General features: G+C 40.9%; 1 protein-coding gene across 1 annotated transcript; it reads right to left on the minus strand.

Annotated features, from left to right (window-relative positions):
• Positions 1 to 1,522: 1,522 nt before the first annotated feature.
• MYBPH (myosin binding protein H) lies at positions 1,523 to 27,941 on the minus strand. The gene is made up of 11 exons (XM_063300066.1): positions 27,848 to 27,941; positions 24,497 to 24,637; positions 22,261 to 22,428; positions 20,359 to 20,447; positions 17,662 to 17,860; positions 16,166 to 16,305; positions 14,813 to 14,972; positions 12,371 to 12,507; positions 11,327 to 11,513; positions 2,853 to 2,893; positions 1,523 to 1,915 (listed from the first exon to the last, which is right to left on the minus strand). The coding sequence occupies exons 1-10, from the start codon at positions 27,927 to 27,929 to the stop codon at positions 2,883 to 2,885; spliced, it is 1,314 nt and encodes a 437-aa protein (XP_063156136.1). The 5' UTR covers positions 27,930 to 27,941; the 3' UTR covers positions 1,523 to 1,915; positions 2,853 to 2,882.

The following is a 27,941-nucleotide window of genomic DNA, read 5'->3' on the forward strand; positions in this document are numbered from 1 at the left end:
ATCTATGTGGTTGCTAAGAGTCAAATCCAACTTGATGGGACATAATCAATCAATGATGTAATGAAGAGTACATATCTGAAAATTAATTTATCAAAGACTAAGGTAGTACATTTGACAGAGAAAGTGGAGTGAATTATTGCTAGTAGATGAATGTGCATCTTGATAGAACGTTTACAAAAACTTGGAAAATGGAGACATTTTAAGATGTACAACTGCTGTTAGAAGGTAGTGGATAATATGGGTCTGGTCTGAGGAATGAATGTTTGTGGAAAGAAGTGTACAGGTAGTCCTTGTTTAGCAACTTCCTCATTTAGCAACCATATGCAGCTATGACAGTGATGAAAAAGTAAGTCCTCACATTTATGACCTTTGCAGGTCTGTAAAACAAAGGAAAGCTGAAGTAAGATTGTAAAATCATGTTTTACTTTGCTTAACAATCGAGTTGCCGGTCTCAACTGTGGTCACTAAATGAGGACTACCTGTAAATAGCTGTGTGTACATTTGTGCTTCTACCCACTTTATTATATGGAACTACTATATGGAAGTGAGCATTAGGTATGTCACAAGAAACATGGTAAGATGAATGTGGTGGGTTACTTAAGACATGCATGTGGCAAAACAAGAAAAGATAGCTGCTTAGTAAATATGGATTCAGTATGAAAGTGAGTGTTCATTATGAAAGAGATTATTAAAATGGTTTTTTGTATTAAGAGAACAAAGGAAGATTAAATTGCAAAACAAATGGATAAAAGAAGAGTGAATGTGTTAAGAGAAAGTTGTGTTTGGATGGAGTTTATGAGTTCCTTTAAAAGAGGTGAGAAATTTAAAGAACAAAAAGCAATGTATGAAACAGGGGTTTATAATTTTCATTATAAAACATCACTTCAGTGTTAATAAACATGAGATTCTGGCATTTTGATTGGAGAAAGAAATGTAAAAATGTTTGATGAATGCTTAGTTATCCTAATTGACAGGCAACATCTGGGGATTAATGGAGGATGTGGCTGAGCCATTTCTTTCACACCTGGAATAGTTCACACAATGAGAGTCTGCTTTGTGGCAATTCAGTCCTACCTCACCAGGTAATTTCAGAGGCTAATGATGAAGACTTTCACTTCTGCTTTAATTTCTGAATTAGCTTACAGAATATGGCAAGGAGAACACTATACCCACTATACTATTCCCATATAGGCCCAGTTCACCCATACTGCCAGTGGTGTCTGCAGCAAACCTCAGTGACATCATCATACAAATGCCCTCATTATGTACTTGTGTCCTGATATCTGACACAACCATAGAAGTCATGACATTTATGGGCTGATATAAACACACAGGTTTCAACATTTGTTTCCCTTACCTTCCCTGTAGATGCCTTTGACTGCTAAGATAGAAACTGGGCTTATTTTGCCCTAATGTAATGAGTACACTTAGCCATTCAATGTAGTGACATGTGCAAGCCAAGCTGATTTGTTTAAAAATTGTGGCTTAGTGTTATGTAATGATGAGTAGTGATGAGCCAGAATAGCCTTCCCTAACCATAAATGTGTGTCCAGTACACTGAAGGACACAAGGCTAGGAAAGGTTGTCAGAAGCACTCCCCCACTCCAAATTCTCTACAGGAATCACTTTATTCTCATAACGTATGTTCCTTTATTCCGTATTAGCACTGCAGGACTAAATACCAAGAGGCATAGATGATAATCTTCGTATTACAGGAAACACGGTAATTGCTATTTGTACAGCCAGTTCAGTAGCAGGTTCTGTACGTTCCTAAGGAAGCTTCTGCTTCTGAAAAGCCACAGCCGTAACATCATTTCCAAGCTGCAGATCCCATCTAGGAATCATAAAGTTGGATGTCAGAATCAAGGACTGCTCCAGGGCAGAGAATCCAAAAGACAGTTTTGCAAGGATCTGACTGAGAGAGAGGTAGGGAAAGAGTTAAGATAAAAAATGATTCTCATTCAAATCACAAGTTTGTGCCTAGATCTCACTTATCTACAGCTGATCATGAAGAAGCATTTTCCTCCCCATTACCCAAGCATTCATGCCTTTGATCTAACTGATTGAAATCTCTCCCAATTATATGCAGAAAGACAATAAATTTGATCCTCATATGTGATAAAGAGACTTCCAGCCCTAATCCAGATTCCCTCCTGTATCTGTTCATACTATTATATTTCAAAGAAATGAAGCAAGGAATTTAGATCTGTTTGCCTTTACATTTTTTAAAAAGACCTTTATCTTTCCTGACTGTAAACCAGGGTAGGACTGTAATTCATCTTGATGAGCAAGATTTGCCCACGTGCTTCAGCAAGAATGAACTAGGTCTTTTTCTTTTAACCACAACAGAAGGCTGGGCATTATTTTATAAATTAAATATGCTACAAATGTGTTATTTTTAAAGTAGTTGTCATATCACCAGTTAAAATTAGATAGAAATGTAGGAAACAACATGTATGAGAATTGACTATTTTTTCCTGTCGTTCTTCATGCAATATATGAATGTAATGTATATTGTTATATCTCACATTATGAAGGCTTTTCATTTTACAAGAAATAAACTGCTTATTTGTCAGGACTTTATGATCGTCAATCATATTCCAGGATGGGGAGTAGCATTCCATTACTTCTGTATAATATAATATACCTGCATCTTTCCCTTATCACAGTCTGTTTCTGCATCTTTCCCTTATCACAGTCTGTTTCTGTCTCAGAGAACTTAATGCACCAGCAAAAATAGCAAATGATGCTGGATTGATATCAGTGCTGTCTCTCGGGTCTAAGATGGATTCTTAAAGCTTATATTCAGGTTGACACCTAATGATCTCTAACCAGGTGGTAATCCATCCTACCTTGTTCTTCATCTGATTTCCGGTATAACCTCATTCCGGAACTGCAAAAATAAAAGAAACATCATGGACTACTATCCAGGATTAGGATCTGTGGTCCCTTTGTGCAATGTGTGCCTTTTGCCCTCTTGGAAATATTAATGAAGGAACAAGCTTGTCATTAAAAAAAGAGAAAAAGAACTAGAGAAATACAAAGCCTATTAACCAGTACTTGTAGCACTATGCAGAAAGATGCCAAGACTTTCTCCTTCATATTGCTGGCATTGCAAACAGAATGGCAAGCACTGCAATTTAATACTCAAATGATGGAAAGGACTTCATTGAAACTCTGGTTCCTTGGAAGTCAATTATGATCACCTGCAAGTCAGTAAAAGGGAAATATTCCTCACCTAAGGACTTTTTGCTTTTTATAAGAATTCTATTAAGTTTAAAACAAAGAAAAAAACTAAAAAAAGAAAAAAAACTAAAAAAGTATAAAACACAAGAAAAAAGAATTTTGAAGATTACATAAAGAGGTGGCTTCCAACTTTCAACAACAAGAATATACACCAAATTCCATAATCCCTTACTCTATAGGACATTTTGCTTTTAAAAGTCCTTTTTATGGGCTTTACATGAAGAAAATGCAAAATACAAAAAGCTCCTAGGCCAATTCAAATCTGTAGAGGTATTTAGAGACAGCCTACTATATTTAATTCAGCATATGCTTATTAAACTCTTGTTTCTAAATCTTTCTGCTTCCACTTGGCTGTTGTCTGTTTTGCTTCTGCAGTGTGAATATCAATGGCTTCTTGAATTTCCTCTCATAGTAAATATGGTATCTGAGCCCAATTACCAGCCCTGGACTCTAACTCTGCATTTTTTCCTAGGAATCATTCTTGAAAGATTAGCAACATGGTTATGTTAAGGGCAGAAAGTAACTTTTATTTATTTATTTGATTGTTATCCTGCCTTTATTATTTATATAAATAACTCAAGGTGGCAAACATACCTAATACTCCCTCCTCCTCCTATTTCCCCACAACAGCAACCCTGTGAGGTGAGTTGGGCTGAGAGAGAGTGACTGGCCCAAGGTCACCCAGCCGGCTTTCATGCCCAAGGCGGGACTAGAACTCACAGACTCCTGGTTTCTAGCCCAGCACCTTAACCACTAGACCAAACTGGCTCTTTTTTCCCCCACCAAGCTTTGACATTAGCAACATCCCCTGCTAATAAAACTTCCAAAAATGTAAGCATTATGAAGAGTGATCACTATGGTAAATCCAAATATATATATGATATGTTCAAACATTACCTTTTTAATCTTAATAAAACCAAGAATAAAGAATCTCTGCCACGAGGCCCCAAAAGGATTTGAAAAATGCATCCTCCATTTCTCCTCCTTTTGCAACTAAATGTACCCCCCCACACTCAAAAATCCTATTTAGACCTATCACTTCTCAGTCTTTTACAAAAGAGAAAGTGTAGACTTTTATTCTAATCCTAATTGTACTGATATATTTGCTAAATTTGCATAACTTTTCCATAACAAAGCTTTACTAGGCACCTCGCCAAATAAATGCAATGGTTAAAATGCAATATGGTAACCATAACAGCTCATTAAAATGGCAATACGATTAAATATGAAATCATATTTAAAACAAGAATTTTCCAAATTATTCAAAAGGTCTCAGAGAACAAAAAAGAGCACCAATACAGTAGATCTCTCTTGGTTGTTTAATAATTGAGCTGTTATTATAAAAAAAATATATTGTACATCATTCTTTTTTAATTCCCCATCACACCTGTAGAGGAGTACAAAGATAACCTTGAAGAAGGAATGCAAGAACAATTAAGTGAACAATAGTTCAGTTCTGGGAAAGAAGGGGTGAGAAAGAAACTCAAGATAACCCCGCCTTGATTCTGTTTGGTATAAGAGGGGCAAAGGGATATTCTGCCAGGCTTTCAAGATTGTTATTATAACATATGAAAACAAAGAAGAACTTCAGTGTCCCTTGTATTGCTTGTTCCCTGACCTGGTCTACCTCACAGAGCTAACCAGATGGAGCAACTTATAGCAGGACTTCCAATTAAAATCTTATACAGGATGGGCCAAGTGTTATTGCCAAAGGTAGAGACATCTTCATCTACCTCAATCTGCACAGTAGTCCAGTGTAGCTATTTGATTTAGAAAAAATATCCCAATTGAACAAGTGGAACCTTTTTTATTAGTTCAAAAACCATGGTGGGACTGTTTCCCTAAAAAAGGAAGGAAGGGAGGGAGGGAGGAAAGAGAGAGGAGAGAAAATGAGGTGGCCAAAAAGAAGAATGCAATAAGCCCCTAGCAGCTATAGCCCTACCCACTTGGGCGTCAGCTTCACCTGTAGCAAATACTCACCCCTTTCTGCAGAATCAAAAAGTGTGATAAGCAGATACTTTTCACCTGGGCTATTTCCCATTGTAGATAGAAGCTCATATGGTCAAATGTCCTATAGCTGTACAAAAATATTCTATGCAAACTAGCCAGGCTGTATGTCATGAAAGGCTTTATAGGTAGTCACCGGCACCATGCATTGCATCTGGAAGCTACCTGGCAGTCCGTGCACCTTGCAGAGCAGTAGTGTGACATGGGCATTCTGTATGAGCTGCAGCCTTCAAGTGGTCTTCAAGGACAGCCCCATGTACAGCACATTGCAACAGACCACATGCAAGGTGACTATGGCATGAATGACCATCTGGAGGGCACTACTGACTCACCAGATTAATCTATGCAAAGGCCCTTCTGGCTACAGCTGCTATCTGCTCTTTGAGCAGGAGCAGTGAGTCTAGGGAAACCTCCAAATTGCACACCAGTCCTGAATGGGGAAGTGCTTCCTCATCTAGGATTAAAGATGGAAATTTTTAAGGACCAGAGGTTCCAAATGCAGCTACTCTATTTTGCTGTGATTCAGCCTGAGTCCATTCCTTCCCATTCAGACCCTCACAGCCTCCAGACACTGAAACAAGACTTTGAAAGAACACTTAGGTGGCCCAGGGCCAAGATTACAAATGGATATCATCAGCATATTGATGGCATCTGACCCTGAACTGCTGGGTGATTTCACCCAGCAGTCTCATACAGATGTTAAACAAAAGGAGTACATCAGATCCTGAGACGACCATAGGTTGAGGCCTTGGGATCTCTCCTCCCCCTGCAGCCAACATAACTGGAAATGTCCACAAAGAAAGGGGGAGATCCATATAGAATAGTCTAGGGAACAGTGCCCCCCACCCCTAATCCCTGTAGGTAGCCCAGAAGGATACCATGATTGTTGGTATTGAAAGCCACTGAGAGATCAAGGAGAACCAGCACGGTAGCACCATCCCTAGCCAGGCTCCACCAGAGGTAATTCACAAGCTTGATCAATACTGTCTCCATATTCCATACTATTCCTTTGTTTGGGTAAGAGAACAGCAATGTGTAACTCAGAGGATTGCTATTTGATTCTTTCCATTTTGCGGGTCCAATGAAAAACACAGTTTGTTGAAGTTTAAAATACAGTACATTTTAATGAATACAAAACACACAGGCTTAAAAAATACACACAAAAAGTCAGGCTTGTCAGTCTGTATGTGTATGAACTCTATGAATGCTGCAGTTTTACTAGATGAGTGCCAACTATTTTACGTGGCTCCTAGCTCCAAAAGCTTCCCTGCCTTAGAACAGTTTGCAACAGATAGTCTAAGGGCACACCCTCGCATCCTGTTAAGGATGGCATAACGAGAGCCCGTTAATTTTTTAGAGGACATGTTCTTTGTCTTATCCCCAACACACTATGGAGGCAGCTTTAGCTGTTTCAGTTTTAAAGTAGCATCTTCTGTCTTCTCCCAAAAGAAAGCCTTGGTATATGAATTATCTACAGTGCCTCGTTCTCAATTCTGTTAATGACTGGGTCAAGGCTTGGCATCTGCTGAGCATCTATTGGCTGACTGAAGCTGCTGTGAGCCCCTCCCCTCTCCTCAATCACCAAGCACTACCCACCATGGCCATTTTTGGCTTGAGCTGCAGGAGAAACAGACACCTGATTTCTACAAAGGCATCTATCTAGGTACATCTGACCCAACTCCATTCAGGCATTATCTCGGCTCCTTATACATGCTGCTATACCCATCCTCTGAAAGAGTACTAGATCTATTATTAAAAACATGTTTGGTGGTTTTTCCAAAAAAAAACACAAAAAACAAGTAGAATTTCTGTCTGTAAGAAAGGGCTGCCAGTCTATTTAGGCTGGAAGAGAGAGGTGTTGCTGGTTCTGTCTCAAATTAGTGCATTACAAGTTTTACTGGTTGATTATATACTGCCAGAAACCAGGTTTTCTGGAACTTCTGCTGACAAAAGACTTAAGCCTGAACAAGCTTCCTTGTTGTTTATTCATTTAGTCGCTTCCGACTCTTTGTGACTTCATGGACCAGCCCATGCCAGAGCTTCCTGTCGGTCGTCAACACCCCCAGCTCCCCCAGGGATGAGTCCGTCACCTCTAGAATATCATCCATCCACCTTGCCCTTGGTTAGCCCCTCTTCCTTTTGCCCTCCACTCTCCCTAGCATCAGCATCTTCTCCAGGGTGTCCTGTCTTCTCATTATGTGGCCAAAGTAGAACAAGCTTCCTACTGTTTGTATTACTTTGAGAGGGGGCATTGCACCATTCTTCCCACTCCAATGCCATTCTGAATGCTCCAGCACTGGGTGCTCACAGCTATGACCATTTAGGACCAGCACTACTGTTCCCTGGCAGCTCTTTTATGCCTTGGGGTGAAATTGACAAGAATTCTGCCAGTTTCTCTTCTGGCTCAACTGAGAATACAGTAAGGCTGGTAAACTTGTTCCAAAATAGCCTGGCTTAAGGGTGGATGGGGTGGAGGATGGTCCAGAAAGAGGGAGGGAGCTCTCTTCATGTGCCATGCATGTTCTCTTCTGCTTCGCCCCACAACCCTCCTTTGCCTCAACAACCTGTCAGCTGGGCTGTTTTTGGACCTGGACTGAGAAATACTGTAGTCTGAATGGGGTAATTGTAGCCACTGTCCCAGGGACCTCCCCCCACCCCCCGCTACACTCACCCAATCCTGTCCCTCCATACCTTAAGGAGAACAACTAGTGGTGGTTTTTCTTGCTGGCAGGTGATGCTGAGAGGGAGGAGAGTCAGAGGCAGGGGAGTCCACCCGGAATAATTAAATTGTCCCACATTATAGCTAGGACAGGACTACTCCTTATTGAAACAGATTACAGCACAGCCTTTGGGGCAGAACAAATTGTGCTGGCATATTTTTCTGTCAGCTCAAGGGCTGGCGGAATGCACATTAGTGTGACCATAAGAAAGTTGATATTGTTTACACAGGAGTAGGAAGCCCAATGCTAGTTGAATATGAAATGCTAATTGCCTTCCTGCCTTCTTTACTACAGTAGAAATGGATCAGATTCCTGGCAGATTTGTATCATGTTGCTTGAGTTAGATCTCCGTTGCAGTAAGAGGCAAAAAGTTTTAAGTGCTCATTTGGGGATACTTTCTTCTTAAACTGGGGTTAAAGGAAAGAGATCTGAAAGAAGACATCTCCTGCTGGTAATATATTGGAAATATTAAGCTAGGCTAGAGCTGCTGTAGATGGAGAAGGCCAGTCAACCAGCAGACAGGAGTTTCTTTGCCATTTATAGAAGGGTAGAGAAATCAATATCTCAGTTGCATAGTTAGACTTAAAAGAGATCCTGCTAGGGAAATGCTGCCTGTCTGCAGAGGTTCCTTAGGCTGGAAATATGATCAGATGCAACATACGTTATCTTATTATTCTGATTGCCGGGGGAAGACATACACACTCTTTATCTTTGCTGGGAGATATTACTGTATATTGGTTTGTGTGTGTGTGTGTGTGTACATACTGACTGAAGTTTTAATTATAGAGAAACCTGATACAACAGCAGTAAAGCAGTTAAAGCATTGCCAAAAGATACCTGCCCATTCCTTTCTTCAAAACCTCCAAAGAACAGATCATACATTGCTTCCCAGCTAGCATTTTTCTCTGCTATTCCTGCCTATAGATGGAATTCCAATAGAAGAGAATATATGTAGCTCAGGATTGAACTGTGGAGTTCTTGGTGCTCTCTGAGCTTGGTTGTTTGCTAGCAGACATTTCATTACCCAACTAGGTACTATCATCATGGTAGACAGGATTTCTGAACAATTAATGAAAACATACTGTGTTCAAGTTTAACACCATGAACCAAGCTAGTATGACATCAAGGCTGGCCTTCCCTTAAGTTACTGCAAGCCACATTGCTCATGCATCAAATCAGAAATTATACTAGACTGTGCTCTGATCCACTGCTTAGAAAACAATCATCCACTATTTTTTCATTTTCTTTTTCCTAGAATGATGAATTGTGAATAAAGTCCTTGGGGTGTATCCAAATTACTGTCTGTTTGCTACAGCAGCAGAAATTCCAGTTGGGGATGGGGTGGATGAGATGAATGAGATAAGGTCGCTGTACCAATTAAGGTGATAGAAAGCCAAAGCAGATGGGGAAGGAGGAGAAGCAAGACATCTTGTGCCAATCCTGTCAGCAGGAATGGGCAATCTGGTGTCCTCCAGATTCTATGAATTACAACTCACTTTGAACTTGGCAAATGGCAAAGACTTGCAGGTGTCATAGTTCCAAAAATCTGGAGGAACCAGGTTGCCTGAGCCTGCTTGCATGACATAAAATATGTCAATTTATATTTGGAGTAATAAAGCCTTTGGAAAAGGTCATCCACTTGATAATCCACAATCTGTCATCCACATCTGTTGCAATAGAAACAACTTCTACTGCCACCTATATTAAAATAATCTATTATGGAGTGCTCAGGGCTCAGTCCTCTCCTTCCTGCTGTTTAATATCTACACAAAGCTACCAGGTAAAGTAGCATCAATATGTTGATGATAACCAGTTATATATTTCCTCTCTAGGCTAGACAGGAGATATAGTGGAGGTCTTGACCCAGTTCCTGGAGGCTGTTAGTAGAAACAGGCTTAGACTGAATCCCATCAAGTGACTATGGATCCAAAAGCCAGATGAATCTGGGGTTAAGCTCCACTGGAAGGAGTTGGCTCACAATCTGGTGATCCTCCTGGAATCATGGCTCCTGCTTGAACAGTAAGTGAAAGTCATGACCAGAGGGCCTCTGCACAATTACATCTTGTACACCAGTTGCAGATACTGTTGTGACTGGACTACTGCAACTCACTTTGCATGGGGCTCTCATTGAACACTATCTGAAAACTTGATCTGGTTTACTATATGACAGCCCAGATCATTAGGGTCACACAAAGATTCTTCCATGTAACACCATTACTACAGGAGCTGCACTGGTTGCAAGTTGCTTCTGGATGCAATTTAAGGTGCTACTTCTCATTTTTAAGGGCCTACATGTTCTAGCCCTTCAAGGCTGCTTTCTTTGAGTTAAATCTGCACAGTATGATCTCAGAGACAGGCCTTATGGAGGCACCCATTACCAAAGGAATGTCATTTACAGGGACCCTGTACTTGAACTTTCTCAGTGACAGCCCCCTCTTTCGGAACAGCCTACCCTCCAACTATCTGGACCACTCCCTTCCTGTTACATTACATGGCTCTTCAGGAAGGCATCTGGTGATGAATGAAGGTCATGCTAATCCTGAAGAGTGGCACACCAGATTAATTCTGTCATTATGGTTTTTAAAATATTAATCTTATTAAGTTGATATATTCTAAGCCCCTTGGAGTCTTTGGAAATGGAGCAGCATATAATCCAAGCCAATAAATATATAAATAATTGAGGGACTCCAACCCCCCAAAAAAGCACTTTGAAAGAATACTTGAAAGAGTTATGCAAGAAGTTAAATATTGTTAAGTTAGCTGGCAACAAAAGGCACCACTCCTATTTTATATAAGGACTGATACCACCACATTGTAACATTGCTTCTGTATGCATCATTTCTTCCTTGGAAAGAAGTGTATCACATGGCTATATCACTTCTTCCTTGGGAAATTAAGACATATTCTTTGTATGAGAGGTCATCTCTCCTGGAACCACTATCTGCAAGACATGCTAGTAATTCTGGAGATGTCCTAGAAGGAAGTAACTGTCGGCAGTCAAACAAATAGATGGCAGAACACTGGGCTTCAACTATATCTAGTAAACATTCTCAACCTGTCTATCCCATCTCTATAGGAAACTGAAGCAGGAAGGCATTTCATTCATTTAGTTCATTTTAATTACTGTAACATATTAGGTTTTTTCCTCATCACTTTATGATCACTATTTAATGTAGATTTTTTTTTTTGTATTTCACTCTTTTAATTGATTTTTTAATGATAATGGATGGAATTTCTATACACAAAGAACTGTAAGGCTCTGTGGAAATCACCCAGAGGTTCCACACCTTTAATTCTTTGGGGCATTGCAACAAAACATGCAAGCATAAACAAGAGATAAAATACATACATACCTTTTATGTTCAACTTGCAATCTACTGAGGCTTCCCCCAAAGGGTTCACAGCTTTGCATGTATAGACGCCACCATCAAATGGGCTAGGCTTGCGGATTTCTAAACAGCAAATCCCCTGGTTCGTGTGAACTAGATATTTAGGGTCTTCTTGAATCTCCTTTCGGTTTTTCATCCAGATCACTTTGGGCTGCAACCAAGTAAAGGCACTGAAGTGAACAAATATCTCAAAATGCAGCTTAGCAGGATAAGCTCTCTAATAGTTAGCAACAGGTTTATAAACCATTTCTCTTCAATTCTTTTCTATACCTACCTCCCTTGTCTGAATTCAGTGAGGCTACTTTATACAAGTTATCTCCCAGTATTATTGTAGATGTTCACCCCCTATTTGCTGTGTAACAGCTACACACCTATCTGGATTCTACAGGTACTGTAATTCTTGAGAAAGCGCTAGGTATCCAGGGAGCCAGACATTTTGTCTGCAATTATATGAATTTATTTTTTACATCACTCTGCTACATGAAACTTAGAGAAGGTGGAATTTGTGGCTGGAGAGTAGAATGCATCTCCTTCAGTGCAAGTAAATATGGGCTTGGGGAGGAATGGGAAGCCACATGATTGAGACAGATGCTTGAGGAATTTGACTTTTCCAAGGTCTCATGTGACAAATATGAGGATATAATCTAATATGATGATCAAAATATAGCTATCCATTAGTATTTGCATTTCCTGTTGTGATGCAGTTTTCAACTCAAGAAAGTATTAGCAAGATGTATTGAAAAACATGTATTTTCAGGAAAAATACTTAGAAACTTACATTTGGAGAAAAGAATTAATATTGTGGAAACACATCATTGTGGAAATGTAGGTTAATACATGACAAATCATTATAGACCAGAAATAAGAAAGATATTTATCTAGTCCCTCTTTCTTTTTAAGGGCAAAAGAGATTAGTTATCTCAGTACACCACCCTACCTGTTATAGTATCCTATCTTGTTGCAGAAGGCCACAGTTCAGGTAGCATCACACCCCACAACAGGACCCACCTTTGGGAAGCCTCGGACACAGCAGATGAGCTGAGTGCTATAGCCCTGGGTGGTGGTTCTATCTATCAGTGGCTGAGTAAATTTGGGAGGTTCACAGAAATCCCAGCTACTGAACTTCTCAGGTGTGTACACAATTCCTACAAAAACAGGGAGACCATATTTTGAGATGTTTTGAACCAGAAAGTAATTGAACAGAAAGTGGGGGCAGATAATCTTTCACTGAGGGTAACAATGGAAAAGTGAATACAAATGACTCATTCATAAGGGAGGGGGCAGAATTTTTAAAGAATTGGATGATTCTGCAGATGAATTTGGGGGTTCTTTTATTTAGAGGTGTGCATAGATAGCCTTGAAAAAGGTATGCAGGAACAGTTAAGGCAAGAAAGAGAACACTCAGTCCTGGGAAAGAAGGTGTGAGAAAGAAACTCAAAATAACCATGCCTTAATTAAAAAGTTTAGTATAAGTTCAGTTTAGTATAAGAGTGGCCAGTGTAATGGGTAGAAGGAATGACCTGGAGGAACAGGAGGAAGAGCTGCTATGAAGACAACAATCACATAAAAAAACCTGAGTCCACTGCAGAACTGTAACCTGAGAAAGCACCTAGACAAGACCCTCCCTAGTTCTCATGAAGATAAAAGGAGGGAGGGAGGAAATGCATCCAGACTTGCAAGACTCATGTCAGCCCTTCAAGGTAGACCAGACTAGGACCAAAATCATGCAAGCTAATCATACTTTTATTATTAGGTTATAGTAACAGAATCTTGCAAGTCTGAATGCAAATCTGCATTCTGGACCAGTTGTAACTTCCAAGTGGTCTTCAAGGGCACGGGCAGCCCCATGTGGAGCACACTGTAGTACTCCAAATGGGAAGTGACCAAGGCATGAGCAACTGTGAGAAAGGCCACCTGATCCAGAAAAGGATGCAACTGGAGCAGAAGATGTATCTGTGTGAAGGCCCCCCTAGCCACAGCTGCCACCTGCTCATTGAGCAGTAGCTGTAAGTCTAGGAGGACTCCCAAATTGTGCACCAGCTCTGCCCAGGGGAGTGCCAGAGTCAAAGATGACATATCACCAGACCCTGGGCGGCCAAAAACCCAAAGTCACTCTGTTTTACCAGAGTTGGGTTGAAGCCTGTTCTTCCCCATCCAGACCCTCACAGTTTCCAGGCACTTGGTCATCACCTGCCTGGGCAGGCTGGAGATGTATAACTTGGTGACATCAGCATACTGATGATACTGTACCCCATACTGGCAATTGACCTCACCCAGCAATTTTAGGTAAATGATAAAGAGGAGAGGAGAGTCACCGAAGCCTTGAGGACAGTGCTTCCCACTCCCAGCCCCAGAAGCCAGTTCAGAAGGATACTACAGTCAATGGTACTGAAAGCCACTGAGAGATCCAGGAGGGCCAAACCACCCCCATCCTGAGCCCTCCAGAGGCCATCTGCAAACATGACCAATATTATCTCAATACTGTAGCCCAGCCTGAACCCAGATGGAAAAGTGTTCAGATAATCAGCGTCATCGAAGGCCCTTTGTAGCTGAGTGCCAACCATCCTCTCAACAACCTTCCCTAAAAAGGGAAGGCTGGAGACTGGATGAACGTTGTCTAAAACTGTTGGATCCAAGGATAGCCTCTTGAGTAGGGGGCACATCACTGCCTCCGTCAAGGCAGATGATTCCACCCCCTCCTGCAAAGAAGCATTAACCACCACTTGGACCCAACCGCATGCCACCTCCCAGGAGGCCTTAACAACCAGGAGGGGCATGGACCCAGAAGACAGGTGGCTGAGCTCACAGCCATGAGGACCCTTTCCACTTCCTCAGGATCAACTGGCTCAAACTCATCCCAGATCACGAACAGGGCTCCTATGTGTCTCAGTCATTTCCAAAGGATCTGCCCAGCCAGATTCGAGCTCTGAGCGAAGTTGAGTGAGTTTGTCTAGCAGATGTTGTCAATATTCACAGCAGCCCTGTAAGAGCCCCCTGGCTCCTCCCCACCCAGGAGGGACCTGGTCAGCTGAAACAGGGCTGCTGGGCAGCCATCTGCAGATGCAATAAGGGCGGAGAAGTAAGCACACTTTGCCGCCCTTATCACACAAGGTAAGTCCTAATGACTTTTCAAGATTCTGTTGTTACACGCTACAACAATAAAGTAGCATTTCTGTAACCCTTGTGCTGTCAGTTTCCTGACCTGGCCTATCTTGAAGGGCTGACATTTTATGACTTACAATATATTTGTTTCCCATTTCAAAACAGTAAGAAACCACTGCCAGTTCCCACTAGTTGCTCTAACAAAATGTGATGGCTTGGACTGGGAATATTTGGGATCTTGAATAGATTTGGGGGCCACTTAGTGCCCTGGGGTCTCAGGTTGCCCATCCCTGTGATGTGGAAGGAGCAGAATCCTTCTATTTTTGTACCATGCTTCTTTAGCCTTACCCGATTTTGTTATGTGTGTTACGTCATTTGTGATAGCAGGCATTTCACTTGGGCCACAAGGATTTTCTGAGAAAACTCGGAAGGAGTAACTGTTGCCAACGATGAGATCTGATACTGTGCAGCTGGTATGGTTGTAATGCTCCAAAACTGTGAACCATTGCTGAGAAGCAAGGCAGAAACATTAAAGCACCCAGTTCAGAATATTTAACATTTTGCACAAAATAGTCATGTTTTTTGCATGGCCTAAAAAAGGCAAGAGCAGTGAATTAGCCTTGATTCCCAAATTACATATACTTTACAGGCTGAAAAGACTTAGCTGTCTCACATGTTACTAGGTGGAAGCATATATATGCTAAGCGTATGATATATATCTATGTTTTTAAGTGAGATGGCACATCTCAGGACATACCCGCAAACAGAAGGATACCAAGGTATATTTCTACCAAACCCTGAGTCACATGCCACAACCCCAGGCTTAAAGAAATAGCTGAGGAACAAAGTCTGTCAGAGGGATTTTGAATGGACAGCCAGCAACAATGTCTGTTAAAAGGGCAAACTATGTTGCCCTACCATTATTTCTGGAGGATTGAAGAAGGAAAGGTTCCCAAGGGAAGAATATGCTGGACTAAATATACATTGATTTATAAAGTTATTTAGTTGGTTAGCAGTTAAACAAATCTGTACTATTTTTTTAACCATGATTTACCTTCATTTTCCAGATAGAGGTACTGACCCAATTAATTGTATTTTTAAAAGATTAAAACAACTATTCCAGGGATTTTCCATAATGTAATATTATTCTTTTTCTTTTTCCTAACCTCATTTCCACTCCCTACACCAGCTGCTGGGAATTAATTTTATGCCAAAGAAGATCTTAACAATTGATGGTAACAAACACAAGACTGGTAACAAATTCCAAAAAAGTATTATAATGTTCGAATGTAATTATGTAATGAAAGGAGGGTATTAGAAATCCATCAGAAAAGTCTCTCTGGAAAAAAATATTCTAGAATCAGTATCTGGTCCCTTCCCTTAGTCCCAGCCTATACCAAATCAGGGCCTAAGCAGACATGGCCCAAATGAAAGAATATTTCTTGAAAGATAAATTGCATCTGTTGGCCCAGACCAGCTGATATGTAATGCTCTAAGCTTTGGTTAAATCACAATAAAAACTGTAATAAGGCAAAATTGTTATAAAGGACATAGTAATAGGTTAGCTAAATCCATTGAACCCTATGGGTTGAAGATGGCTGTAGGACCACCACTGTCCTTGCAAGATCTTCAGTTCCAGCTGCCCCCATCTCTACCCTCTTTTTTAAAAAGGCTGTATTTTGTCCACTCCATAGTTCTTACTTTAGTCTTCATATCTGCTTTTTGGACTGTGTAGCCCTTGAGATCAGAATTGCCTTTATCTTGGGGTGGGCTCCACTCCAATGCCACATTAAAGCCCCAGATGTCCACCACCTTCAGATTCTTAGGAGGGCCTGGTCTCTCTAAAAAGGAGAGAGAGACACACAATATAATCACATTACCCCTGAAGCACAGACTAATGCAAAAAAGGCACCAGAATACATAGCAAGACAAAATGCTATGTCACACCATTGATTTCTCTAACCCAATACTGTTAATGCTGACTGGAAGCAGCTCTCTGGAGTTTCAGTCAAGAGTCTTTTCCAACCCTTTCTGGAGATGCCAAAGATTAAACGTGGAACTTTCTGCCTGTTTTAGCACTGATCCATAAACCTTTCACTTTCCAACAGAAACAAAACAAAATAATGTACAGGTAGTCCTCGATTAATGACAGTAATAGGGACTGGAATTTCCATCGCTAAGTGATGCAGTCATAAAGCACAATGTCACATGACTGCAATGCTTAGCAATGGCAATCCTGGCACTCCTTGTTGCTGTTGTTAAGCAAGGACCATGGATTCTTAAGCAAGTCCCTGGTGGTTCGCAGACAGGCTGGCAGGCAGGTAACTGGCTGCTGCCAGGTGGTGGAGGGTGCACAGATGGCCTGCAAGGTGCGGCGTGAGCATGGCAGGGCTGGTGATGGCTGCTGCTGGGTGGGGGAGAGGGCAAGTGACTTACTGGCACAACTTGCAACCCTCCGTGCCAGCTTCCCCATTGACTTTGCTTGTGGGAAGCTGGCAGGGAAGGTCGCAAATCACGTGATCATGTGAACGTGGAATGCTGCGACAGTCATAAGTGCGAACAGGTTCCCAAGCGCCTAGATCACAATTGTGTGACCACGGGGTTGCTGGGATGACCAGAACATTGAGGTCTGGTTGTAAGTGCCACTCATGCAGTGCCATCGTAACTTCGAACAGTCGCTGAACGAATGATTGTTAAATGAGGACTACCTTTAAGAATGTCTGCAGGTTGAGTCATGGCAACTGGATTTCTTTCTTTTTGGTTGAAACGTTTTGCTGCTTGTCCAAGCAGAAAGGAATCCAGTCGCCATGACTCAACCTGCAGATAATTCCACCTGGATAACTGAGAATCTTCACTGACATACCTTTAAGAATGTTTGAATGCCTACCTCATTCAAAATAAAGCCCCATCTTCAACCACTTTTGGGGGGTGTAGTTTTAATACTAGCAAAAACAACTCCTAATCTTTCACATATAGAGCATTCACTTAAAGACTTGTGTAACAGAGTGAGGAATATAATAGAAGGAATGTATCACAACCACATCCTCCTATGTCCAATTATACTAGGCCCAGTTAATCCCATGAAAAATTGTATTACATGAATTCCCACTTCAGAGAAACTTACTTCAGTGGAAGAAGCACCTATATCATTCAAACATTACATAATTCATCAACCCATGTAGTGTCATTGTCCTTACCAATCACCTGGAGATCAAAGGTAGCCAAATCTTCTAATTCATCTAAGATCTTGACACTTATTTGATATTTTCCAGAATCCTTGCGTTGCGCTGCACGAATAAAGAATACAGAATCCTTCTCAGTGTTGCGTACAACCACTCGTTTGGGATCCAAATTCTGGCCCTCTTTGGTCCAGGTCACTTGTGGCTTTGGCTTTCCCTAAGAAATGGACATGGAAACTAATGGATCAAATTAAATTTTATTCTATTTAACTCTCTACTAAGGTTTACAAACAGGTCAATCTACTACAGCATCATGCAGCTTGTGGCTTTTCATGAGGATTCAGGGTGGGCCAGCGCTTCCTAAAATACCACTGAGCAGGATACTATATCTATGGCTGGGTTTCAAAGATTAAGCCAATCTGTGGCAGAAGACTAAAAACCTCATGAGGGAAAAATACATTAACCATGATTGTATTGTAGCCCAAATTCTACCCAAGAAACCACAGTTAATTTGCCCTCATTCTCTGTGTATGATCTAGCTATAATATTAAATTACATTTTCTATTATTCAGGAACACATTTTCCATAAGCTCACTCAGAGGTAGAACATTTACAGGAAGGCATTTATTTTAGAATTACCTAAGCCTTGAATTACTTAAGCAAGAATATTTCCATTTCTACGATGTCAGTAGCTCTTGAGATATTATCAGTTCATAGCCATTATTTTTGTTTAAATGCTTCTGTATGTGAGTCAAGAGATGGGGGGAAGGACTTGTGCATAGGAGGGGTACACCCCCTTCCCCCAATGAGTAAAAAGCTGCCTCTATTGCAGAATGCAGCACGGAGAATACAGAAATGATATACCATCAATTTTACAGAAAAAGCATTATCTCCCAAAACATTTCTGGTGATTTAAAGCCATAAATGGTTTGGGATCCTGATACTTGAGGGAGAACCCGTCCTTGTCTATCCCTGCCCAACATTAAGGTACATCAATGCAGCTCTCCTTATGTCCCAGCATTGAAAGCAGGACATCATGTAGAATTGCAGAAAAAGTTGTTTTGGCTGTGAGGCATCAGATACTAAATACCCTTTCCTGGGAGGTTTGGCTGATGGTGCCAGCATTAGATTTAGTTTGGTGACAAATTAAGGCCTGGCTATTGAGCTTTAGTTATTATGAACAGTTGTGCTTTGTTTGCTGTGGTTTTTAATACTTTATTATTGTTTTATGTTGAACTCCCATCTACTTTGTTAGATAGAAGATTTAACAACACCAATTTTAATGAACGTATTTGCTCCTGTGGCTCTAGAACCACCAAAATGTTTGGTTTTGTTTTCCTTGATTGTGCATTTTATATTGATATAGGTAGTGAGTTAACTTTACTTCTTTTATTGCTCTTTCCTGATTGCTTGAATGATTTGTATGTTTCTTTCTTTTGGTTAGCTAAGCAGCCTGTTACTACTTAGGTGTTATTGCTATATTTTATGTATAAATTTATACAGCCTACCAAGAGACTTCTGCGGATTTGCTTATTATCTGAAAATAAGTGATATACTCTGTATCTGTACTTCATGCATGCTATGTGTTGATAATAATGATGACAGATTGTAATAAAGTTGTGTAATCTGTTTTCTTGATTGTATCCTGCTCTGAGATCTATGTATAGCGAAATTGAATAATGGGAAATATGCGTTTCCCTAAAATTCCTGGCTTCTAAACTATAAACAACAAACACCAATAACAAAATAAAGGTTAGCTAATATTAGTATAAATGTGAGTCCCTTACAGTTGGAGCTGCAGCTGCTCTCTGAAGGGAGGGTCTAGATCCATGGTAGATTCAGTCTACTCATATCCAAGAACCAAGGAAATGCATGGAGTGCTACACCCTTTTAGAAGCCTCTCTATGCTAATCCACCTGGCTTCCTATTTTTGGCAGAGAGCTATTTTAGACTCTGGGCTACACTTTCTACTCCACTGCTGGACTGAAGAACACCGCTTGTGCTTTCTGAATGCAGATGGCAACCTCCTTTTAACAAGAGATATTCTGTTAGGTAAAAGAGGATCCAGTGAGAAAATTTCAGTATTCAGCGATCAGCTGTTAAGAAATGAAGGCTTTTACATGACTGGCAACATACAAATGAAATACTTTCATGAACCCAAAACTGTCAGCTATTCAGACATTACCTTAGGATTTCATGGCTTGCATAGCCTTCCCTGAACTAACTTGCTTCCCTGAACTCCAGTATTTCCTTTCATCTAAGCCCATTAGCTTTTCCTGTCACTCATCTGCTCATCTCTGAGGGCAGTCAGACTTCTTCCAAAACTTAAATTGAGTCAACTCCTCTTCCACTAATTTTGTCTTGCCCAGTGCAGTCCTATTTACCAAAACCTATTTCCATGTACAGTATGAGATGCTGCTATCTGTTCATCTTCGTCTCTTCAGTCAGATTCATGTGATGTAATGGTTAAAGTGCTAGATTAGGAGCAGCAAGACCCAGGTTCTAAAACCAGCCCCAGCCACAGAAGCTCCCTGGGTGACTTTGGGCCCCTCACCCTCTCTCTGTCCCAAAACCTTCATAGTGTTCCAGGGAAAACAGCAGAAAACGCTATGTATGCTGCCTGGAGCTCCAGATTAAAAGGCAGGATTCAAAAGCTTTTCCTCAGACAAGGCCAAAAGAGCAGTGGTAATTACAAAGGAATTGCAATTCACATACCTGGAAAGGGATCAAGAGGTTTACCACATCCCCCACGGTCCTCAGGTACAATTCTCTCAAGTAGCGGGGAAGTCGGATCTTGGGCTGCTCTGGACAAAGCAAAATTACACCAATATGTTACTAATTTTGTAGGAGTCTATTGTGGGAACAACACTTTTGTGCAAATTTAGTGGGCCCAATAAAGATACTGCCTGTTTGAATTATGTTAGCATTTCATTTTGAATTTATTTTGTATATTTGTTATCAGTTAATGTAGTCCTGCAGTTTAATCCTCTAATTCAGGACTTGGATACTGCAGGACTGTTTTCTCCAAGTGGTTTCTGCCTGTACAATAAGATCTAGTGGGGAAAAGGCCATTCAAGTCCCATCCTTGTGGGACTGCAGTCATCGGGGCCCACAATGGCATGACTTTTTTTGTAGTTTTTCTTCTCCTTTGGAATAGTGCTTCACCTAAGTCCCTTCAGCCCCATCCCCACTGGCATTTCAGGAAGCCATGAAGGCCTTGTGGTCCTGGAAAGCCTGTGGTGGGTCCCCTCCCTGCAGTAAGCAAACATTGCTGCTAGGATTGTTTTCAGTGGCTGAGAAACAGATGGAAGTTGGGTCTGGGAGGTTACGGTAGCTACTTCTTCTGATTCTTTCTATTTTACCTTCATACCATTTGTAAACTGCTCAGAGCTTTTCTGGAACCAAGTGGCACATAAACTGCAAAAATAAATACCTAGGGGGGGGGGGGTTTGCATTTGTAGTTGATCAATTTTATATTGCATGCTTACTGTGGGATTATTGTTACATTTTTAAATTGCCCATCAGCATTAGGTTTTTTTTTAATTGCCATATTAAACTGTGAAATGACAAAAAAAAAATTAGGCACATTTAATAAATACATTAAATAAATAACCTGGCTATAGAAGTGTCTGGAATCATAAGGGAGCAAGAAAATGACACCCAATTGTGACTACAGTCACAACAGTCTGGGCTCTTACCTTATTTGGTTCCTATGAAAACATCAATACTATTAGTGTTAAAACATGAGTTACATGTATTATATTACATCAAATGGTGCCCACATTATGATTTTTGTAAAATGGCATGAAATTGAATGCTGTCCATGAAGCTTCAAATATACAATAGTTTGTCAAAAATAGGAACAGCACATTTGCTCACATTAGGACTTCTTGTTAAAATGGTCCATCTGCTCAGCTCTGACAATATAAATGTGTTTTTTAATACTGCCAAATTTTAAGTGGAATCCTAAATTACATTCTTTCAGATCCAGGTAAAGAAGCATTGCAGACAAAGAATTGTTGCCAGGAAAATGGTAATCCATCTGCCTCAACAGTTGTAGCATCTCCCATTGCTTTTACATTATAGCTGTTTTATTATGTACTTTTCTATTGTCTGGACCATTTAGTACTTGCAAACTATTTTAAGTGACTGGCCTTTGACTGTAATAAAGAATCAATTAATTCATCCATTAATCTGTGACAGATCTCCTGGCTTCTTAAAAACTGAAATTCATCACTAAAGATTGCCACTTTGAGGGCAACAGTGATAAACATGGAAAAAGGTGAGGGGCTGTTTTTGCTTTTCATTCCATGCCATTTTTTATATTAAACTCAATGGGAAGAATGACTTTCTCAGTGGGTCAAAAGACAGCTTGACGGAAAAAATTATGGCACCTTTCCTCTCCCAAATACTACCCTTGTAAACAAACCCTCCTGCAGTTACATTTCAACAAAAAAGCAACACCTCATCAAGGAATCAAACACATGGGTTCTCCCAATAAGCTATGTTTTAGCTATTTATAGTTTAGCCACTCATAGTTTTAATCCTGCTCTAATTGCTAAACTAATTCCTTTGAATAATTAATGTTAGTGTATATATATAGTTACAGATACGTACCAAGAATTTCTCTGATGAGTAGTGGCTGGTCTAGAAATGCTGGTTGACTAATTGCATTACCTTTCACAGCTTTCACATGAATATGAAGTTTATCTCCAGATATTAAACTGTGGATTATGTAACGAGTGGAAAGGAAGGGTTTATCATTGGCTGTCACCCATTCTGTTGCTAGAACGAAAATGTGGAAAAAGATCAGAAGCAAGCTCCATAGCAAAGAACTAATATAAAAACCTTTATTATGGACCCTTTAAATTTATCTTCCAAGAGGTAGCCTTCTGAAATCTGGTGCTCTTCAGAGGTATTTGACATGTTTGTCTGGGGATAATGGAAGTTGTAATCTAACAGAACTGGAAGTCACCAGGTTTGGAAATACTGAGAAAGTCTACTCAGTTTACTTAAAAATGAGAATTGAAGAAGACTGCTGAGCCCAGAAGAAGATGTTTTCGACTAAGTATAGAGGAGATTGGGCTCTTTGAAATTATTTGTCATATGGAAGTACAAAGTCATGTTGTCTAATAAACCAGTTTACTTCTGACCAAATATATACATATACATTTTCAATGGTTAGATTTATAAATAGATATATCCCAGCTTTCCCCATGTAGCATTCCCTGCTACAATTGTTCCCCACAACAACCCTGTGACATCAGATGGCTGAGAAAGAGTGACAGGCCCCAAAGTACACAGTACACAGTGACCTTCCATAGCCAAGGGTGAACTTGAACCTGGATGTCCTCAGTCCTCGTCCAACCCATTAACCACTGCACTGCACTGCATGTTTTTTTTTTCCTATTGCCTCACTCCCTTATTATTACCATGAAAACTTTTATGCCTATTTAGACTTCTTTTCGGGGACATTTCTATCATGCTGACAAAAAATGTGGCTTGGTTCAAGGTTAACAGTTTCTAATCAATTAGAAATATAATCAGGAAGCAAACATACAATCCATTGATTATAGCCCTCCAAGTGGCTATGCAATAGAGTAATATATTCATACAAGCTGAAACTGGGTGAAGTGAAAAAATCCAAAAAACAATTTGGAACATGGAAACTAATCTGCAAGCAAAATCAAGAGCTAAATTCGAAGTAGTGTATTTATGATAAGTTATTTACCTCCTGTATTTCTAATACCCCAGCTAATCAATCTACGTAAACTATCTGCTTTTCATAATGAAAGTGGGAAATAATCAACTGCTACCTCATCAGTGCTAGATGAATTTAGCAGATTTCACTCTTTTTTATTGTCATTATAACATATTGCGAAACAATCCTTATAAAAAGAAAAAAAAAACCCACTCAGCTATGATGGAATCAGTCTGTCATTAACCTACTGAATGCAGCTGCTCATAAATGAAATGTCCTAATCCAGGTTTTCCAAAGCAGATTTCATAAATTTTACTGCAGGGTTTTTTTTTATAATATATATATATACTTCTCTGTTGTGCTTCTATAACTCTCTGTCCTTTGAAAAGATCTTGGCAAGAGCATATCTGAGCTGAAAACCTTTGGATGATTGTTAGAAGGCACCAACAATCACTCACTCTTTGCTCCCACCTAGTGGTAATCTGGGTTTTTGCAGGCCAGATGTGGTATGCCAGGAGGGACATTTTTGGCAGATTCCATTATATTATATCTAACATGCCTATGTAAGGGTTTATTAGAAAAGTTCTACTTGGAAGGGGGGCATAATCATGCTCCACTGATGTAACAAAAATGTAGCAGATAACCAAGATTTTTATTTCCTGCTTTCCCTTATTTGAGTAATTCTACAGTTGAGAGGATTTTTGCACAACACCCCTTGCCCCAGTGTGCAACTTCTATTGCTTAGCAGTTGGACAGAACCACTGCAACACTTGTGGAGGAGAACTTACCTCTGTGAAATATCTCCCCACATTACAGCTCTTCAAGAGAAAGTCTCACATCAAATTCTAGAGTCTGTAGTCTTATAATGGGGTCCTTCCAGCATATCTGCTACATAGCATCAAGGAGCGAGTATGTAAATTGGTGATCAGGTGTGCAAAGGTGGTAGCAGGAGTAGCCATAACATTTTTTTTTTTGCACAGCTGAGGAACAGTTTTCAAGATTTCAGTGAATATTGCATGCAAACTATCTCCCTCCCATCCTCTTCCCTTTGTGGCTACAACTATCAAGGGGAGAAACAATACATTGCATACTGTTTGATACACTAATGCATGCAGGTTTTCGTGCTTACAGGGGAATAAAACCCAAACCTACTTCCATCTTTGCAATACTCCACTACATATCCATCCAGACCAGAAGGGCCCACATTTTCAGGAGCATCCCATGTTAGTGTCACAGAGCTGTCATTCACATCCTCCACTGCCAGATTCAGCGGTGCACTGAAAGATGCTGCCACTACAAATATAGAAGCATTACTAAATCATTTTCTACCCCTACCAGTGCAACCTTTATACTGTGCTAACTCACAGTTCTCTCTGAAAGGTTTAGCCAGACAATCTGAGAATATTTGCTGGTTACCGTGAACACATGTACCACCTCCTTACCTGTTGCAAACAACTTTTAACTATGGTCAGAGTCTCAGGTGAATTATTACTTGTTTTGTATGGCATAGAAGAATACAGCATTATTGCATAAAAGTTCACAGAACAATATATAAAATGTGTATAAAATGTAAAACATTGGGACAGTAGCTTATTTTAAAAACATGCAATACGAATGATGAGTAAAATTATAAATAGAATTAAGTTATGTACGAGCAGTTACTACAGTGCCTAAGCCTATGGCTGAATATCTAGATTGTTTAACCGTTGGACAGCAGTGCCCTTAAGATGATGTAGTTCTTGCAGGAAGCCAGGGAACCTTCTGAGGGGGCATTCCGTCGCAGTGTGACGTAAAGTTTGCGGGACATTCCTGCAGTCACAGTTAGAATTATCAACCAGCCCCTATTTTTGTTTCCAATATTGGCACCAGCCATGATTAGTATTAATACATGATTAATAATATGCCATGATTAGGTGAATTTATGAGTAGAGAATTGTGCCCTGGACTAATTTCAGTGGATTCCAACTGGCAATGGACCCTGACATTCTAGAGGACCCTGTGAGCCCATATCCACACATGGGGATTTCCATACCACCAGACGCTCTAGCTATGCTGAGTTTCCCACTGGGTGAAAGCTCCATGTATATAGTATAAGAGCAGGCCCTTTCTCATGTTCAGCTGTACATCTAGTCATTTGGGAGCCACACTCAATGCAGCCATCAATATCTCTGATTAAGAGTGGCTGATGTGCAAGCATTTTATTTCATGAGATCTAGGAAGGATAACAATATACAGAAGACCTGTATAGGAAGGATAACAATATCGGGGATAGCTTTGACGGTGTGGTCAGTGAGCTAGAGCCAGACATCCTGAAGAGTGAGGTTGAGTGGGCCTTAAGAAGCATTGCTAATAACAAGGCAGCAGGAGACGACAGCATCCCAGCTGAACTGTTCAAAATCTTGCAAGATGATGCTGTCAAGGTAATGCATGCTATATGCCAGCAAATTTGGAAAACACAAGAATGGCCATCAGATTGGAAAAAATCAACTTATATCCCCATACCAAAAAAGGGAAACACTAAAGAATGTTCAACCTATTGAACAGTGGCACTCATTTCACATGCCAGTAAGGTAATGCTCAAGATCCTGCAAGGTAGACTTCAGCAGTTCATGGAGCAAGAATTGCCAGATGTACAAGCTGGGTTTAGAAAAGGCAGAGGAACTAGAGACCAAATTGCCAATATCCGCTGGATAATGGAAAAAGCCAGGGAGTTTCAGAAAAGCATCTATTTCTGTTTTATTGACTATTCTAAAGCCTTTGACTGTGTGGACCATAACAAATTGTGGCAAGTTCTTAGTGGTATGGGGATACCAAGTCATCTTGTCTGCCTCCTGAAGAATCTGTATAACGACCAAGTAGCAACAGTAAGAACAGACCACGGAACAACGGACTGGTTTAAGATTGGGAAAGGAGTACGGCAGGGCTGTATACTCTCACCCTACCTATTCAACTTGTATGCAGAACACATCATGCGACAAGCTGGCCTTGAGGAATCCAAGGCTGGAGTTAAAATCTCTGGAAGAAACATTAACAATCTCAGATATGCAGATGATACCACTTTGATGGCTGAAAGTGAAGAGGAACTGAGGAGCCTTATGATGAAGGTGAAAGAAGAAAGTGCAAAAGCTGGCTTGCAGCTAAACCTCAAAAAAACCAAGATTATGGCAACCAGCTTGATTGATAACTGGCAAATAGAGGGAGAAAATGTAGAAGCAGTGAAAGACTTTGTATTCCTAGGTGCAAAGATTACTGCAGATGCTGACTGCAGTCAGGAAATCAGAAGACGCTTAATCCTTGGGAGAAGAGCAATGACCAATCTCGATAAAATAGTTAAGAGCAGAGACATCACACTGACAACAAAGGCCCGCATAGTTAAAGCAATGGTGTTCCCCGTAGTAACATATGGCTGTGAGAGCTGGACCATAAGGAAGGCTGAGCGAAGGAAGATCGATGCTTTTGAACTGTGGTGTTGGAGGAAAATTCTGAGAGTGCCTTGGACTGCAAGAAGATCAAACCAGTCCATCCTCCAGGAAATCAAGCCAGACTGCTCACTTGAGGGAATGATATTAAAGGCAAAACTGAAATACTTTGGCCACATAATGAGAAGACAGGACACCCTGGAGAAGATGCTGATGCTAGGGAGAGTGGAAGGCAAAAGGAAGAGGGGCCGACCAAGGGCAAGATGGATGGATGATATTCTAGAGGTGATGGACTCGTCCCTGGGGGAGCTGGGGGTGTTGACGACCGACAGGAAGCTCTGGCGTGGGCTGGTCCATGAAGTCACGAAGAGTCGGAAGCGACTAAACGAATAAACAACAACATGCTTTCCCTAGATCAGTCCTCCCTAGCTTGATGGGTTCCAAATGTTTTGGTCTAGCTGCTGCCCAAATTCCCAAGTATGCCCAATGCAAAATCTAAAAGCTGTAGTTTTAAACTATCTGCAGAGTTCAAGGATGGGACAGGCTGACCTAGGTATCAAACACTTGACAAGCACTAGTTTGGGCTCAGATGTTGTACTAAGATCATGGGCACCTGTGGGTGAAGTGGGGGCAAATGACATGTGCCCGATGACATACTCAAACAAATGCCATGAATGATGTGCTGGTGTCAGATGTCTTCACATAAGCGTCTACTTGCAGCATTTGTTCGCCTGTGTCATCGTGCACTTTGTCGTCGTTTTGGTCATTCCGCTACAATGCTTATCATCTCAAGCCAGCCTCGGGGGAGCTGTAGTCTAGCACAACTCTTTCGCTGAAGAAGACAATGATAAAAAATAAAAAAAAGTGTCACCGGCATCACAAGAAATGATCGGAATACGAGCGTTTTAAACTAAAGCACTGGTTTTCTTCCTGCAAGCTGAACGTCGAGTGGGATAACGGCCCCCCATTCACCCGCCACGCCACGCCTTCATCGCATCACCCGGCTGGCCTAGAGGAAAGAAGGCCACGTAGACCTCCTCCTCCCCTCCTCTTCGTTTCACCGCCTCCTGTCTGCCGCCCTCACCTTCTTCGGGCTTCTGCGAAGCCGTCTCGACGGGCACGGCGCGCTCTGCCGCGAGCGCCGGCTGGCTTCCTGCTCCAGCCATGTCAAGCGCCGG

Source organism: Candoia aspera, chromosome 3 (assembly GCF_035149785.1).
Source record: "Candoia aspera isolate rCanAsp1 chromosome 3, rCanAsp1.hap2, whole genome shotgun sequence".
NCBI lineage: Eukaryota > Metazoa > Chordata > Lepidosauria > Squamata > Boidae > Candoia > Candoia aspera.

What these genes read in the sequence shown, in the direction of transcription:
- MYBPH (XM_063300066.1), bottom strand. Translation starts at nt 27,929, where the DNA reads ATGGCTGGAGCAGGAAGCCAGCCGGCGCTCGCGGCAGAGCGCGCCGTG. An exon ending in AACACACATAACAAAATCGG is followed by an intron (nt 12,508 to 14,812) that starts GTAAGGCTAAAG and finishes CTGTTTTTGTAG; the next exon opens with GAATTGTGTACACACCTGAG. An exon ending in GTGTCCGAGGCTTCCCAAAG is followed by an intron (nt 11,514 to 12,370) that starts GTGGGTCCTGTT and finishes ACTTGGTTGCAG; the next exon opens with CCCAAAGTGATCTGGATGAA.